Source organism: Engraulis encrasicolus, chromosome 7 (assembly GCF_034702125.1).
Source record: "Engraulis encrasicolus isolate BLACKSEA-1 chromosome 7, IST_EnEncr_1.0, whole genome shotgun sequence".
Taxonomy (NCBI): Eukaryota; Metazoa; Chordata; class Actinopteri; order Clupeiformes; family Engraulidae; genus Engraulis; species Engraulis encrasicolus.
The window spans coordinates 4,516,842-4,535,612 of record NC_085863.1 but is presented as its reverse complement, the minus strand read 5'-3'; the positions used below and the strand labels follow the sequence as shown (position 1 = coordinate 4,535,612).

The window sequence follows — 18,771 nt, the reverse complement described above, 5'->3', positions numbered from 1 at the left end:
CTGTCCCCGTCTATATGACGTAGCACCACAGGGACAGATACCAGTTACTGACCACACAGCACCGAACAAGACACTTAACCAGAGATACCAGTTACTGACCCCACAGCACCGAACAAGACACTTAACCAGAGATACCAGTTACTGACCCCACAGCACAGAAGACCACACTTAGGGTGCGTTCCAATATGCACACTCCTGTCCTCCAAGGGAGAACGGGAGTCCGCATATTGGAATCCAGCCTTGGGCAGGCAGAGATACCAGTTACTGACCCCACAGCACAGAACAAGACACTTAGGGAGACAGAGTCAGAGATACCATTTACTGACCCCACAGCAAAGAATAAGACACTTAGGGTGCGTTCCAATATGCACACTCCTGTCCTCCAAGGGAGAACGGGAGTCCGCATATTGGAATCCAGCCTTGGGCAGGCAGAGATACCAGTTAGTTACCCCACACTACAGAAGAAGATACCTAACCAGAGATACCAGTTACTGACCCCACACTATAGAAGAACTTAACACTTAAGGCAGGCAGGCTAGCAGAGATTACTGCTGAGCGAAGCAATCAGAAGTAGCATGGGAACAGAGGCCGGAGGGTTATGGGCAGACAGAGGTATCAAAAGTAAAAGTAAAAGTAAAATAAAAAAAGAAGTGCAGTTTGCAGGGACAGATACCAGTTACTGACCTCATGGTACAGGACGACACAGGAGTCAGTCAGGCAGATATTGCTGAGCGAAGTCATAAGTAACATGGGGGCAGAGGCTGCTGGGTTATGGGGACAGGCACATATTTGTAGTACAGGCCTTCAATCTCAAATGCTTTGAATGTCTACTACAATCTGCCCATGTGAATATTTGACAAATAAAGGCATTAAATTAGGCACATATTTGAAAATCATGAATTACCCCCCGCCCCCCAAATCCCCCACTTCAATAAAAGCACCCTAAATTATTGCATTTTGAACATAATGTTGGTGTCAGACCTCACATTCGGCACTAGAAAAAATACTTTTGTGTACCCTACAATTCTGGGATGAGTTTCTCGAAAATTAGCAACTATGGTTTCGAGAAACACACCCCAGATATCTAATCTGTAGCCTCCCCGTCGGTGACAGATAGAGGAGGTGCCAGAGTCACTCCTAGTCGTTCATACACAGCGATGCTGCATGCAAACCAGCAGCAAATGCCATAAAGCCAACGTGACCTCTCCTCTCCTCACTTGGCCACCAATTTACATTCAGCACCTGGAAAAGCTTCCATGCAGGCAAATGCGTTAGGAAAACAGCAAATGTGTGGGGCCCGGCACCGGCACCGGCACCGGCCCCGGCACCGGCACCGGCACCGGCCCCGGCCCCGGCCCCGGCCCCGCCATATGGACCTTTACCTGTGTGGAGAAAAAAAAACTGGCTTCAGTTCCATACGGAAGCATAGGCTAATATAGACAGTTGTAAGTGGATATAAAATCACCTCTTCGACAGGTATGTTTTAGAAGCCCCCGGTTAAAATAAAACTAACAAAAAAAACCCACATCAGTTTTAGGGAACTAGAATGCCGTTTTTGTGCAAACAAAAGGCACAAACAGATGCATTTTCATAAATATATGTGCGAACAGGGTCCCAGTGAGTGTATGCACCTATCGCTAACTCATCCGCAGATTGATTTACAGAGAAGGCCTACATGCACGCCAGGCCTTCAGAGAGGTAGTTTCATAATGTGCCTGATAAAGGGTCTGAGGGAGTGCCGTTGTTAGCCCCATTTTAGGGAGGCTTTAGACCCCCTTACATTAGTATTAGCCCCCCCCCCCCCCCCTTAACAATTTTGCAAAAACAAAAACATTTTTTTTTTTATTATTATTTTATTACATTTTTTTCCAAAAGCAAACGCAGTAATGCACTGAATAAGTTCCTGTTTGCTTATTTATTGTTTAATGACACTTATATCCTACTGCACAGCAATGAAAGCAGGGTGCACAGCAATATGGTATGCGGGGGGGAAACATATACTCATAACAAAGCATAGTAATATTTATCAGCTGAAACATTTTGAAATGTTTTGTTTAGCTTACATATCAGGAATGTTCATTAAAATGTGAATTTAAAAAAGTAACTAGTGTTTAAAAATCGGTATGGTGCTCTTAAAATAATTGTTCAAGAAGACGCTTTTGCACACCTCTGTAGGTGGGCAGGTGCGTAGGATATTATCCCAGTGGGGTTGTCATTCAAGTGTAAAGAAATCCTGCACACTCTCCATTCCACCAACAAACTTTAATACAACATGAAGAAGGTCGGATGACCGAAACAATGTATTAAAGTTTGTTGGTGGAATGGACAGTGTGCGGTATTTCTTTGCTCTTAAAATAACAAATTCATAGACAAAACCTTAGCAGGTGCGCTGAAAAAATGTAGCGCACATTTTCTTCCTCTAGGGCTAAGCCACCCCTGTCTCTCAAACCTAGTGACGGGCCTGTCTGACAGGGGAACGTCTTACCATTCATTGGAAATACTCAGCCCAGCTCAAGAGTTCTATTTTAACCCCAAATTAGTACCATAGTACTACCATAGTACTACACTACTACAGCATTACAACTGTACTGCTAAAACATAATTCTTTAGTAATACATTATGACTACATTATGACTAATGACGGTCATTACCACTCTGGTAAGAAAGTCATTACAGGCGTCGTCACAATAAATGATTGCACTTTATCTGATTGTAGGTCTATTACCATTATTTTGCTGGGGTATTGATCAAGTTAGATCACCAGTTTCAACTACCACCTGAGTTCACTTCAAGAGTCTTGTTTTCACAAGTAATGTCTAAGCAACTCCAAGAGTGTCTTTCGACTTACCTCAAGATAGGGGAGAATGACCTTGAGACTTTTAATTCAGAATTGACTCAATTTCATTCTGCATATCCACCTTGAAAACATCATGTAAACACTTCACAATTCAGAATTAAATTGAATATGTTAAGAAATATTAATTATTTAATTCTTAGTTATTAATTCGGAATAATAAATGTCATGTAAACGTAGCCACTGACCTCTTTATATGAGACATTTAATTCAGAATTCATTCAATTGAATTCTGAATAAAGCTTAATTCCGCTTTGAAAACATAATGTAAACACTTCAGAGTTCAAAATGAAATAAAATGCAATGTAAACTCTGTGGAACTATTCTGAATGATTAATTCTGAATTACAAACATGAACAAGTGCCAGCAGGAAGTATCATAGTGGTATGCAAACTGAACTTGAACTTTAGGCTTGAGATGGAACTCTGAATTGAGCCTGAACTTTGAATAGCCTACATACACATTTACATTACATTTACAAACATTTACATACAGAGAGAGAGAGAGAGAGAGAGAGAGAGAGAGAGAGAGAGAGAGAGAGAGAGAGAGAGAGAGAGAGAGAGAGAGAGAGAGAGAGAGAGAGAGCTCCTTCCTTACCTCTCTGCATGTGGGTCAGGCCTTTGTGGACTAGGTGAAAATCCTCCACCCTCTTTATAGCGTACCTCTCTCATGTCTGCTTTGACTGTCACCTGTATGACCCAGTAGGCCTATGGTTCTCTCCTAAAACCCCTCTCTCTTATCCCCTCTCTTTCCTTCCTTCTCTCTCTTTCTCTCTCTCTCTCTGTCACTCTGTCATTCCATTTCCCTCCCTCCCTCTTACGTTACTTAGCTTTCTGCTACTTTTACCTTCTCTCTATCCCCTCGTCTTGCTCTCTCTCTCTCTCTCTCTCTCTCTCTCTCTCTCTCTCTCTCTCTCTCTCTCTCTCTCTCTCTCGTTCTACTGCGTGCTCCATATGCTTCAACACCGCTTGTACTCACTCTGTTATATCAAAGGTGTTAAATATTAACCACGCAGGTGAGATGTCGCCCCTTTTTCAACTCCTTCTCCTTCGCCGTGTAAAAGCCTTCGGCCTCAACCCCAACCACCGCCCCCTCGCCTCCCCTAACCCAAACCAAACCCTGACCCAATTTCACTTCATTTCCATACCTCTGTCACCATTATCTGTCTGTTGGCACCTACCGCTTCAGTCATATATGACCATACGTATACATTGACATATTACATATTTCTTTTTTTTAAAAAGATTTGTCTTTTACGACTTTATTGATGACAGGACAGTTTGAGAGGTGGACAGGAAGCGTGTGGGGAGGGGTCAGCAGATGATCTAAGCCGGGAATCGAACCCGGGTCGGCCCGCATGGTAGACGAGTGCCCTACCAGTTGGCAGCAGCAGGGCCGACATATTACATATTTCATACATCTTATTACGTATATAACACGACTGCAACATTGATGTATATTAATGTGTCCAAATACGTGAGGGAACATGTCAGACGATATGAGAGATCTGTGCATATGGGAAAATACATGTTACTTGCATGAAGACAGAGAACATTTTTTCCTGTGTTTTCAAATATACTGTACTATACTGTTCAATATACAGCATGTGTGCATTTTACATAGCATATGGTATATAGAATTTGCATTAATATTCATATGTAGGAGACATATTCTACATGGGCACTGATATTATAGCCTAGGCTAATGCAATATGCAATACGCAGGTATGCTCATGCATGTATTACATTTCTGCATGTACAGTGTGTATGTGTGCGTGTGTATGTGTGTGTTTGTGCGTGCGTGTGTGTGTGCATGTTATATACAGTTATAACAGGGGCAGGCCCGTAGCCAGGGGAACCCCTCGAACCCCTGTTATAACTGTATTGTTACCAGAATGACAATGTAATGTATTATAAAGACTCTTCATTGTAATGTCATAATAGTGTACTAGTGTGGAAGTAATGGTTTAGCAACAGAAAAGTAAAGGTTTAGCAGTAAAAGAGAAGCCTCCATCATGTGTGTGTGCGTGTGTGTGTGTGCGTGCGTGCGTGCGTGCGCGCGCGCGTGTGTGTGTGTGTGTGTGTGTGTGTGTGTGTGTGTGTGTGTGTGTGTGTGTGTGTGTGTGTGTGTGTGTGTGTGTGTGCATATACGGCCTTTCACGTGTGTGTGTGTGTGTGTGTGTGTGTGTTTGTGAGTGTGTCGTGCGTGCATGTGTGTGTGAGGGTGTGTGTGTGTGTGTGTGCGTGTGTGTGTGTGCGCGCGCGTTGTGCGTGCATGCCCTGTGTGTGTGTGTGTGTGTGTGTGTGTGTGTGTGTGTGTGTGTGTGTGTGTGTGTGTGTGTGTGTGTGTGTGTGTGTGTGTGTGTGTGTGTGTGTGTGTGTGTCTGGCCTTGCCCTCATTCTTGCCCTATCAGGAGTGTGTGAAGTAGCCAGCTGCTGCTGCCTGCTGACCTTGCTGCACTTTAACAACAACACTGCAGACACACGGCCACTGCACACACGCTGTAGGCCACACTGCCACCACACACGCGTTAGGCCACACTGCCACACTGCCACCACACACGCTGTAGGCCACACTGCCACCACACTGCCACCACACACTCTGTAGGCCACACCACCACACTGCCACCACACACGCTGTAGGCCACACTGCCACTGCACACACGCTGTAGGCCACACTGCCACCACACACGCGTTAGGCCACACTGCCACCACACACGCTGTAGGCCACACAGACACCACACGCTTTAAGCCACACTGACACCACACGCTGTAGGCCACACTGCCACTGCACACACGCTGTAGGCCACACTGCCACCACACACGCTGTAGGCCACACTGCCACCACACACGCTGTAGGCCACACTGCCACACTGCCACCACACACGCTGTAGGCCACACTGCCACTGCACACACGCTGTAGGCCACACTGCCACCACACACGCTGTAGGCCACACTGCCACCACACGGTTTAAGCCACACTGACACCACACGGTTTAAGCCACACTGGCACCACACGGTTTAAGCCACACTGCCACCACACACGCGTTAGGCTGGGGGTCCGTATCTCGAAAGCGTCTTTAGGCCAGGTTCAGACTATTGCGTCGCTTTAGGCCAGGTTCAGACTATTGCGTGGCTTTAGGCCAGGTTCAGACTATTGCGTCGCTTTAGGCCAGGTTCAGACTATTGCGTGGCTTAGTTTCGGCCGGTGTGTTCTACTTGGCCTTTCACACCGACAGTGTCCACTTGCGCGGCCAGCCAGTCCTGATCAAAATCCCCCCACAGACAAAGCTAGTGTGCTACTTTGCCATTCATTTGAATAGGATGCCGCCGGTCACTGACGTCCAAAATCCGCTCGAGTTCTATTTTCCAAATTCAGTGCTCCCGCACCGCTACGGCCCGACTACCTCCGGGATGCTGTGGAGAGAGTGAGCAGCACCAAGTTCCTTGGAGTGCACATCAGCGACGACCTCTCTTGGACCACCAACACTACATCACTGGCGAAGAAGGCCCATCAGCGTCTCTACTTCCTGCGCAAACTAAAGAAGGCAAGTGCTACACCCTCCATCATGACAACATTCTACAGAGGAACCATAGAGAGCGTCGTGTCCAACTGCATCACAGTGTGGGGAGGAAGCTGCACGGAGAAAAACAGGAAGACACTCCAGCGTGTTGTGAACACAGCGAAGAAGATCATTGGAGTACCACTCCCCTCCCTGCAGGACATTTACACCACACGCCTCACCCGGAAAGCACTGATGATCATCAAAGACACAAGCCACCCTGCACACAAACTGTTCAGCCTCCTGCCCTCTGGAAAGAGGTACAGGCGCCTCCGTTCCCGTACCACCAGGCTGGCGAGCAGCACAATGCACCAAGCGATCAAGATGCTGAACACTCAACCCACTCTCCCTCCACTGTCAGCCTCTAGCCAGCAAGGCCACTGACAACCCCCCCCCCATCCCCCACCACCATATCTGCGACTGAACATTCCACCTGCACTACTATACTTGTGACTGAACTTTCAACCTGCACTAACTCAAAACATGCACACACACACACACACACACACACACACACACACACACACACACACACACACACACACACACACACACACACACACACACACACACACACACACACACACACACACACACACACACACACACAAGCACACTGCACTTTCTGCACTAAACCCAAACATACACACACTGACACACACACACACACACACACAGACACACGAACACACACACACAGACGCACACCGCACCTTCTACCTGCACTAAACACATACACACACATACACACACACACACACACACACACACACTGCTGCTGGTGTACTTGACAGACCTTTTTAATATTTATTTTTCCTCAAAATGCTACTATTACCATGTCAGAACGCTATAAAGGACTTTTTTTAGGAAAAGCACAAAAGCACAACAATACCTCTTAATGTATGTCCTCTACAAGTCTTCTGTTGTCCAGTCTTGCACTTTAAATGTCTGTATGAGCACTGTCTATGTCCATACTGTCTTAAGTCCATGTATAAGTACTGTCTATGTCTATACTGTCTATGTCCTTACCTAGATTAGTCTGTCTGTATGGGAAAGCAAGAAATGTAATTTCAAATTCTTTGTATGACCAGTGCATGTAAAGAAATTGACAATAAAACCTACTTGACTTGACTTTTGTTTCCATGTATTTTCGCCACCACCGGTAAAAATCGCTTCCGTCCCTCGACGCTTCACCGCTCTGGTGTGAACTGCAGTGGTGTAGTCTATGTAGAACGCAGGTATACGGAGTATACCCACTTCTAAATTTTAGGGGCTTCAGTATACCCACTTAAAATTGATTGATCAATTTTAGCATAAATATATACAGTATATATATATATACTTCATAAAATGCTCGAATATACAGTATACCCACTTCAAAAAAATAGACTACACTGCTGGTGAACTGGGCCTTATGCTCAAAACACAGGGGTGAAAAAAACTTCTCTGTGGGGCAGTGCTGCACCTCTACAGTAGCTCAAAATGTCAGAAGTATTTGGATCAGAAGAATTTCAACATTTTATTACATCAGAAGCAAATTGAAAACCGGGCTTTGATTACTGACACTGTACAATCATATTCCTAACCCTATGCTACACACTTTGTTAGGCCCTTTTTGTTAGGCACTCTGTAATGTGTATAGCTTGGCCCCATATTTATTATGCTTATGGTGAATGAATAGAGTAGAGATACGGTAGTAAAAATGCTTTATTGATACTGAGGGAAGAATTGAAGGAAGGGGTTTTTGGCGTGTCACAACAGGTTTCAAAATCCAGATGGTGTTTGGAAGTGATCATGTTTGAGATGGTGTTTGGAAGTGATCATGTCTGAGAGATCATGTTTGGAAGTGATCGTGTTTGAGATGGTGTTTGGAAGTGATCGTGTTTGAGATGGTGTTTGGAAGTGATCGTGTTTGAGATCGTGTTTGGAAGTGATCGTGTTTGAGATCGTGTTTGGAAGTGATCATGTTTGGAAGTGATCATGTTTGAGAGATCATGTTTGGAAGTGATCATACATGAGTTTTATATAGCGCTTTTCATGGCATTCAAAGACGCTTTACATATAACATAAAACAAAAAACAACATTACAAAGACATACTGAGACTCAACAGAGCAAAACAGACGGTAGTGGAAGGTTATGTCCATGGAAGTGGGAGCTGTACGTTGTGGTGAAGTTGGCAAATCCATGATGGGGGCGGCGGAAGTGATCATGTTTGAGATGGTGTTTGGAAGTGATCATGTTTGGAAGTGATCATGTTTGAGATGATGTTTGGAAGTGATCGTGTTCGAGATCGTGTTTGGGAGAAACCATGTTTGAGACTATGACCATGAACTGCCGGTCAGGGTTGTTTTGCACATTCAAAACACATCTACCTTCATACATACAGTTCTACAGGATAGTAAAAATAACACAAATCACAGTGGAGGAGCGGTAAGCAGTTACTGATTCAGAAATGACTGTACGTGTACATATTCAAAACTATGATTGTGGAAGCTTATGACATTTCCCTTGCTGTATAACAAAATTAAACATGCTATACATATGCCATGTAAAATGAAAACTGGAAGGTTAAAAAGTTATGCTGTGACTGTATAGTTAGGAGTGATCCTGAACTAGGCCAATGTATTTCAAAGCTACGTAGATCAGGATTGATACTCAGCATGACCTTTCAAAAATGTTGAAAAATGTCTTATTTTACACTGAAATGTGCCTGTAGCCCTTCCATACATATGGGATTGCCAGCGATCCCACTCACTGTTTGGTGAAAAAAGCCATAACATCATTACTATGGCATCAAAATCTCAGTACTATGGCATTACCAAGAGCCTTGGTAATTAACAGATTAAAGGGACACTGTGCAAGAAATGGTCAATAAAGGTACTGCAACTATGATGCTCATTGAAACTGGGCTGCTTATTGCAAAATTTTATCCTTACATGAAAGTTTACTAAGTAATAAACAAATATTTTCTAGTATGGTCCAAGTGCAGTCATTTTTGCAGCTAAAAATGGCTATTTCTGGAAATTCAAAATGGCGGCCCATGGAGAAGATCCCCCTTTTCATGTATGAAAAGTGCATTTTTTTCAGTCGTAATGAATACTTAGAATATGATGGTGGTGGTAAGTATTCATGAAAAAGGTAACATTAGTGAATGGGCAGCATGAATTCTGTAAATAAACAATTAAAAGTCTCACACAGTGTCCCTTTAAGACATGGTCATTACCATTTTTGTTGACAGTAAATTTATAACAGAGGCTCTGCGTCAGTAGAACATGAAGGATGTCCACATTCCAAAGGATTGCTTTTTATCAGTTTTGGGTAGAAAAACACTTGCAGGTGCCAGACAAAAAAGTCAGACAGTTGAAAAAGGTAGGTCTGCACACTGCCGATCAAAAATAAACTTTATTATTTAAAAAACAATGTTTCGATCACGCTGGATCTTCATCAGGCATGCCTTTTTAAATAATAAAGTTTATTTTTGGAGCTGATCGGCCCTACCTTTTTCAACTGCTTTTCTTATCAGCCAATAGTGTGAGCTGGACTGGACAGGAATAGCGAACATTTCACGGTGGGCCCCTCGTGGGCCCCTATTTTCAGAAATGTAAATTAAAATAAAAAATGTTTTTCTTTGAGTCAGTTCTGCGCCACTAATTATGAGGAGGGGGGGCTTTAAGCCAAGAGTGCCTGCCTGGGCCCTAGTTCTCCCCCAGTGCAGCTCTGGCCAATAGTGTGAGTGTGAGTGCGTTGCAATATGCGACCTTGCCTCCTCCACTTGCGCTTGTCTCCTCGTCCCGCCTCCTGGCCCCTCCTCCGTGGAGAAAACGATAAAGTTTCCCAGCTGTCAGCCTAGCCACAACAACTTTTGAGGGACTGTTTTTCATTCACCATCCCAATTGCAAATGAGAAAAAGACTCTACAATTGAGCTTTTGCAAGATATTGAAATATAATGCTGTTGTCAGTGATGTCATCGTGACATATTACTTCCTGGTACGAGGAGAGAAGCAAGTGGAGGAGGCAAGTGGAGGAGGCAAGTGGAAGAGGCAAGGTCGCATATTGCAACGCACTCTTTGTGTTCTGAATTCAGCTTCCTTTCCTGCAGATCCAGCCGTTTCCTTTGCCGCTCTTGGAGCCAGAGGGATACAGAGCACACGCCACATCTGCAGACCCACCAGTCTGTTCAAACCACACAGCAAAACACACACATTACACACATTACATTACATTACATTACATTACATTACATTTGGCAGACATTTTTTTTTAACCAAAGCAACTTACAATCGAGGACATAATCATAGCCAACAACACTAGCCGACACAAAGTGCACAGGAAATATACAGTGCAGACGGACACACACACACACACAATGCATGTCCTTTAGACAATACTAATTAATAAAACGACTTAATTGATGTCATGTAGGCCCATTTTGACAAATGTTCATAATATGTTTGTGGACATTTTTCATGTTATACACTTTCTTTTTCTAAACAGAGTAGGATTTATAGAGTTAATTCAACACAGACAGAGTTGAATCAGCACTTTGAGTGTTGAAGTCAACTCTCTCGCCATTATTACTGTACCTGCTCGTCAGATCCTGATCCTTCCAGGTCTTTAAGGATCCACAGCCGCTTGACTTTCGATGTTTTTTGTATCCATTGCTTTAAATACACGCACACAAGGGTGAAAGGTTAACGATAGACCTTTATAGTACTACATACTGTTTCTAGGTTTGTTTTTGATTGTACCATACAGTGGAATTGAAACAGAAAGGGCCGTACCACATTATTTTGATCTACCATGGCGAGCGTGGCGTGGCGTTTGGTACAGAACTTCTTAGCGGTCTCGCAGTCTGCCCCCTCGCTTTGCCAGAAGAGGTAGAAGTCATTATCAAACAGCTGCCAACTCTCCTGCTGATTACTCTTCATCTCTACAAAACACAATAGAATAGAATAGAATAGAATAGAATAGAATAGAATAGAACAGAATAGAATAGAATAGAATAGAATAGAATAGAATAGAATAGAATAGAATAGAATAGAGTAGAATAGAGTTGAATATAATAAAATAGAATAGAATAGAATAGAATAGAATAGAGTAGAATATAATAGAACAGAATAGAAAATAGAAATAAAATTGAATAGAAAGCCAAGGCGCACACACCACAGAGTATAAAAGTGTTGATACTTGAATTTGTCAAAGGTGATTATCATTCATGAACATGGACAGGTTAATGAATGGACAACAAAACTTTTTACTTTTATAGTAGGCACCTAAACATTTTAAGCAAGGGACCTTTAAATACAGTAAACAGCACCAGACGGAGGCCTGAATAAACTCACAGAGGAAATACATGAATTGTCTGCTTTACTCACTTGGTGTTGAGGGGGCTTTGGGAGCAGACCGTTCAACTTTACGCTGTGAGTCTGCAAGAGTGGCAAAATTCAAACAGAAAAAAATGAGTTGACAGATTCAAGTAAGCCACATGAAATGTACCAGTTTTTAAGACGACCTCTAATAGAGAGGTCATGCCAAAGAAGACTGAAGACAGTGAACTATGGTGTTGCTACCCGGATCATATGAGGACACCTCCCGTACTTACTGTGGTTATGGGTAACATTTTGAAGTGTCATGTATCAGTTTGCAACACAGCCCCGCCAATATATAACGTGATTACATTGTCTTATAGGATTGCTATTTGTGTCAGCTACGCACATTACATGTAAATGTGATACTACGTTAAGTGTTTGTGCTTCATTTTTTTTTATTAACGGCTTAAATTTCAGACTTCAAAATTTGCTGGCTTATTTTACTTAAAGACCCCTAGGTATAGACCCCTATATTAGGTCACTGCTTCATTTCGTCTTTAAACTATGCAAAATCTGTTCACTTGCAAACTGCCATTTTTGTAGAAACGTACATCATCCGATTGCACCTAATCCAGTGTCCTAAGTGCATCTGTTACTGTCATACACACAGGAGTGTAGTGGGCGCGGTACACGGATGTACGCAGTCCACCCACTTCTCCTGAAGTGAGATTTAAAAAAATCTTCTGCCCATGTAAGAATACAAAAAGGAATGATCACGTAGCAGTATTGCAGGTGATTGACCAAACAGATGAAAACGGAGAAGCAATGACGGTAGATTAAGGACAGTTGGGGGGCTTGACATGATAAGTTGCCTAATTATTTGATGACTTTAAAAATAGCGTAACCCTTCTTTAAAAATCCCCACTACACCACTGCATACACACCATCAACAACAACAACCACATGATGTCACTTTTCACCCAGAATGCATTGGGGGCTTACAAGCCCTGTAAATGGAGGTCATTTCTAAATAGGCTAGTTTTTCTGCTTTTGTAAAACAGCAGGCAATTCTGTTATAGCAAACTGCTGATGACAGCCTGCCTATGTCAGCCATGAAGCCAACGGGTGTCACCAGGGACGCTTTAAAACCTGTTAAAACACGTCCCCTGTTATAAATTTGCTAATAAAGTCGTAATGTCTCACTTAACGCCCTGTGTTATAACATAATAGTGTAGTACTATGGTAGTCTTTTCAAAAACTATTCCAGCGTTCCTCTGGTGGAACGGCATATGTTATGGGGCTACAAAATACTGCTATTTACTATTGCTAAACATCGCTTTTGACTTACGGATGCTGATGTTTCTTCAATCTCTAACTCACATCTTTGTAGCCTAAGGCCTGTGATTGATGTATGTGTGTCCCATACTCACAGTGCATGACCAAAGTCGTTACAGTGACAGCCAGCAGGACAGCTATGCCGAGGCCGACCGCTAGAACCCATCTGCTCCTCAGCCCTATGGAGATGGAGAGAGAGGGAGAGAGAGAGAGAGAGAGAGAGAGACAGACCGAGAGAGAGAGAGAGAGAGAGAGAGAGAGAGAGAGAGAGAGAGAGAGAGAGAGAGAGAGAGAGAGAGAGAGAGAGAGAGAGAGAGAGAGAGAGAGACAGAGAGACAAACAAATTAATGAAGGCATGTTCATTATATCTTCTTTTTGCACTTTGGCAATGGGTTGATGGGAAATGCAAAAGTAGGTCCCAAGAGACAACTGCCATTCATGTAGGATTTTATGGAAGTACACTAATGGCATTTGTCATATGGACGTAGGCCTACACTAATGGCATTTGTCATTAGTGTACTAATACTACCAATGTAAAAACAGGTTGATAGAATCATTCGATCAATAACAACACAGCAAAATGTGTCTGTGCTGTAATGGTTTCTAAATTCACGCATTGGGGCAACCTTTTTCTCTTATTTTTCGATTATATTTTTGGTCAGACAGCACCCTAAAGAAGAGAGGGGGGGGGGGGGTGAATCAATTTTGGGTGAAGCCTGCTCCAAGCCTTTATGAATCACCCGATCGATAACTCATCAAAATGCATGCGATACACCAATCCCACCAATCCTCTCAGTAGATAATTCCCCACAAAGTGGAAAACAAGTTTCTAGCGACTTCTTGTGGGTGCTGACTCTTGAAGCATGAGTAATGTAGGAGGTGTCGCCCCCTTGTGGGAGGACAATGAAAGTAAATGGAGAAAAATGTGAAGTGAAGTGAAAACCCAGCTGGGAAACTCCAACTCCCATTCTCATTGTGACACAGCACTCCACAGCACATAAGTGTTCACTGCACACTGCACACAAAGAAATTGCATTTATGCCTAAGCCGTGCAAGGGGGTAGCCCCCAATGGCGCCCCAAGGGAGAAGTGCGGTGGGACGGTACCATGCTCAGGGTACCTCAGTCATGGAGGAGGATGAGGGAGAGCACTGGTTAATTACTCCCCCCATCAACCTGGCGGGTCGGGAGTCGAACTGGCAACCTTTGAGCTACAAGTCTGACACCCTAACTGCTTAGCCCATATAGAGTACAGGGGTCATCTACGGGGGCTGCTCTGACAACCTTCCCATTGACAGGAAGTTGTGCATGATGGGACATCCTCACATTCTCCTGCGTCTGCCTCTGGGGACTGTGTGCCAGATGACCAGGCCGGCCGCGTACAGGGGACAATTTGGAATGGGGGTGGGGATGACACAGGGGACAATTTGGAATGGGGATGGGGATGGGAGGGTAGAGTGGGACAATTTGGAATGGGGGTGGGGGTGGGGGTGAGAGAGGGTAAAGGATACAATTTGGAATAGGGGTGTGGGGGTAAAGGATACAATTTGGAATGGGGGTGGGGGGGACACAGGGGACAATTTGGAATGGGGATGGGAGGGGTACAGGGGACAATTTGGAATGGGGATGGGAGGGGTACAGGGGACAATTTGGAATGGGGGTGGGGGAGGGTACAGGGGACAATTTGGAATGGGGGTGAGGATGGGGGTGGGGATGGGGGTGGGAGGGTACAATTTGGAATGGGGATGGGGATGGGAGGGTACAGGGTACAATTTAGAATGGGGGTGTGGATGAGGATGGGAGAGGGCACAAGGGCCACTTCAGAAGGGGGTGTGTCTTAGAGGGTACAGTTGGTCCTGGCCCCTTGAGACCTGTATCCCTCTGGACTAGGGAGGGAGCTGCTAGACACCAGGTTATTACATTACAGTACAGTACACTTAGCTGACGCTTCCATCCAAAGTGACTTACAGTTATTTACAGGGTATTGGTTACAGTCCCTGGAGCAGTGTGGGTTTAGCTGCCTTGCTCAAGGGCACTTCAGCCATGGATGGAGGTGTAAAAAGAGCTAAAGGTGGGATTTGAACCCACATCCCTCTGATCTTAAGACCACCTCCTCAACCACTTAACCATTAGCTAACCGCTGCTGATTGGCCAGAAAGCAAAAGGCAATGGTACCAGAGGTGCGTGTGTAAAAGTTAAATATTCAAGTTAGTGGAACCCCCCCTCGTGCAAACACGTGCAAAACTTTAAGTCCAGGAATACTTGAAATGTTATCGACTAATGATGACAATGAACACCTACCTATTTTGCCTAACCAAAATAATAAGTGATCTTAGGCTCAGCACTGCCGCAAACAAAGTTTCAGCACTTATCCTCCTCGACCTCAGTGCCGCCTTTGACATGATAGACCACAACATACTAATTGACCGCCTTGAATCTTGGGTAGGCTTGTCCGGTCACGTCTTAGAGTGGTTCAAAACATATATTACAGGAAGGCAGTTTTTTGTCACCATCGGAGAACACGTCTCCAACAAGTATGATGTGCCTTTTGGAGTTGCTCAGGGTAGTTGCTTGGGCCCTCTCCTCTTCTCTCTCTATATGTTGCCCCTGGGCTCCATCATCAGAGAGCACAATGTTGATTTTCATAGCTATGCCGATGACACTCAACTATATATCTCTGTCGAGCCTAGCCAAACCACTGCCATTCATGCCTTGACTAAATGCATGTCTGCCATCACAGATTGGATGAACAGTAACTTCCTAAAATTAAATGAGGATAAAACTTAAGTGTTGCTCATTGGGCCTAAGGAAAAACGTGCAAAACTCCACTCAAGCCTAGGTGACCTAAGCACACACATTAAAGATAAGGTTACTAGCCTAGGTGTGGTCATAGACTCGGATTTGAGCTTTGAGCCTCACATCAACAAGATAACAAAATCTGCTTTTTTCCATCTTAGAAATGTTAACAAAGTGCGCGGCTTGGCCCCCCAACAAGACGCTGAGAAACTTATTCATGCCTTTGTCACCAGTAGGATAGACTACTGCAATGCTCTCTTCTCTGGTCTCCCAAAAAAATTAATTGACAAATTGCAACTCATTCAAAATTCTGCGGCAAGAATCCTAACAAGAACCAGAATGAGAGAGCACATCTCTCCTGTCTTGGCAGACCTGCACTGGTTACCTGTCTCATACAGAATCGACTTTAAGATTCTGCTCACAGTATTTAAAGCATTAAATGGACTTGCCCCTAGCTATATCTCAGACATGCTCTCTTTTTATGCCCCTGCTCGAGCTCTCAGGTCCACTGATGCCAAGCTGCTAAGGACCCCCACCCCCCTGCAGAAGAAGATCGGCGACGCCGCGTTTGCCTGCTATGCGCCCAAGAGATGGAACGCCCTCCCCATCGAGATACGATCAGCCACCTCCGTCGACTCCTTTAAGAAGCAGCTGAAGACCCACCTCTTCATCCTTGCCAACTCCTAGCTGCCAAGGCGTCATAGTGTCCCAGCTGCCGCAGCGCCCTTACTACTCGCAACCAGCCCTGGCAGGGGGCTCCCCTAGGTGGCCGCTGGTCTCTGCCTGAGGTTTCTTCCTGACTATAGGGGGTCTTTTTTTCTCAGACTTCACTGAGCTTTTTTTCCCCCCTTACAAACTATGAATCAAGCGAAAGGGAGTTTTTCCTCACCCCTGATGCCACCAGGGGCCGCACCTGAGCGCCCAATCTCTGTGTGACTATCTATGACTTATGATAGGCCCAGCCACTATGGACCTTACACATCTAAGAATCCTGGTCCTATCCTACGTTGACCTTATGACTCTACATTCTCTGTCTATCTCTTCTTCCTCTGCCTTCCTGCTTTTTCTGCCTCTCCTCTATACCTCTCCTTTTAAATCTATCTCTAAAAATGTTTTTTTTTTTCCATTTGTTAAGCACTTTGAGTTACATGCCTTGTATGACACAGTGCTATACAAATACAATTATTAAAAATTATTATTATTACAGGTAATATGGTGCTAGCGTTGGACAAATCGGCAAATGCTGACAAATTGTTTATGCAGGAGTGTCAATTAGAGAAATGTGACAGCTGGGATAATGGACTAGATAAATCCACAATACAAACACCTTAGCGTCAAAACGGATTAAATGAAAATGACATGCAGAATTGTTTTGAAAATTCTATTTCTCTCAAATGCGTTTGAATCAGTCACAACACAATTGGTAGCAAAATGCAAATTAGGGTTAGGGCTGGGGTCATTTTTGTGTTCTCATTTCACTATTGCTTGACACTGCAGGCAATGCTGTCATGCTAATACATTTAAACTTTTGCAGCGTCAAAAATGCCATCTTGGGAAAAAAACAATGGATCAAGAAGAAGAAATCCGTTGATGAGATTTCAATTGATTCCTTCAATTGGCTGAAAATTGAAGAGCCATAAATAGCCTACGACAGAGGAGCCCCAGAGAATACAGGAAAGGCCTACAGTACACCAAAGACGAAAATGCACAAAAGCATATTAAAGTTCAGTGTAATTTCTATCATTTTTCATATCTTATACATTTCTTTCCTAACTGGCAGTTGTAATGACACATCTCAGCTTAAATGTGGGATGAGGAAGATTTAAACCAAACATAAGAGTGGAAAGGATTTAATTCATGAACAATTCCAATCATGTATAATAATGATAATTATATATATACCTATCATTCCAAATAGATGAACTAGCAAAAAAAACGTACCATACTCTCGGGTCCTAGATGGGAAATTAAGGATATTTGCAGATTCGCTGGCTTGCATGTTTGCTGCTCTGGTTCTGTTCTGGCGTGAGTCCTCAGTCACAACACAATACTCTACAGCCTGCTCCTCTTCTTCTTCTTCGGTGGTAGTGGGCCACTACAGCTACTGTACCTCAACACTGACGCCACTCCAGACTGACCGGCCACGTTCTGTCTTCTCGACTTAATCAACTCTACAGATGCTGCCGCTTCCTCCAATGATTCATTTCAGGACACTTCCTGTTTTTGTGCCCAGATTTCAATTTTAACCCAGTAGCCTTAAAGGACTTATTTCGTCAGCTCAACAAAAAAATAAAAACTAATTTACAATACAATATGATGTACTGTAATGCCCCTTTGCAGCAGAGCTGTAGGCAGACATACTGTATCTATGAGTCTCTGCATTCAGCTATATAGGCCTACGGCTATGGAGCACAGAGGATAGACAAGTCTCACAAAGAAAGTGTTCATCTTTGTCTTTATACAGTACAGTATATACCACTTCAATTGTGCTCAATGGTGTCCATGCCCTGATACAGGGCCGGCGCTAGGCATATAGGCAGACAAGGCTGTCGCCTAGGGCACCAAATGACCAAATGGGGGCGCCAGAAATACCAAAAACTACACATTAACAATGAATGTTCATGGTCACTCAGTATATTTGTAGGTACCCAGATGTGCTCGATCAGATGTACAGTACAGTACAATGTTATGTGTACAGATGCCAATTTCTAAATGCACAAAAAGGAAAGGAGGAAAGGGAGTGCTCCCCTAGGGCACCAAATCGACTAGAACTGGCCCTGCCCTGATAACACCTCAGAACACCTCTTGGGCTTCCTCTACTACAGTGGCAAACTGAAGAACCCCTAAAAGAACTTTGAGGAACTCTTCCTTTCTGTGGAACCTTGGGGTTCTTCCAAGAATGTTTAGGTTCTTAA

At 43.9% G+C, this 18,771-nt stretch overlaps 1 protein-coding gene across 1 annotated transcript; it reads right to left on the bottom strand.

Annotated features, from left to right (window-relative positions):
- Nucleotides 1-10,107: 10,107 nt before the first annotated feature.
- Nucleotides 10,108-17,992, bottom strand: LOC134451916 (uncharacterized). Its single transcript, XM_063202315.1, has 6 exons — nucleotides 17,798-17,992; nucleotides 13,158-13,241; nucleotides 11,794-11,844; nucleotides 11,200-11,348; nucleotides 11,002-11,079; nucleotides 10,108-10,591 (listed from the first exon to the last, which is right to left on the bottom strand). Exons 1-6 carry the CDS (start codon nucleotides 17,853-17,855, stop codon nucleotides 10,499-10,501), a joined length of 513 nt encoding a protein of 170 aa, XP_063058385.1. The 5' UTR covers nucleotides 17,856-17,992; the 3' UTR covers nucleotides 10,108-10,498.
- Nucleotides 17,993-18,771: the final 779 nt, after the last annotated feature.

Coding starts and splice junctions, on each gene's coding strand:
- LOC134451916 (XM_063202315.1), bottom strand. CDS start 17,855: ATGCAAGCCAGCGAATCTGCAAATATCCTTAATTTCCCATCTAGGACC. Junction 13,242..17,797: donor ATCTAGGACCCGAGAGTATG/GTACGTTTTTTT, acceptor CCATCTCCATAG/GGCTGAGGAGCAGATGGGTT. Junction 11,080..11,199: donor TGGTAGATCAAAATAATGTG/GTACGGCCCTTT, acceptor GTGTATTTAAAG/CAATGGATACAAAAAACATC.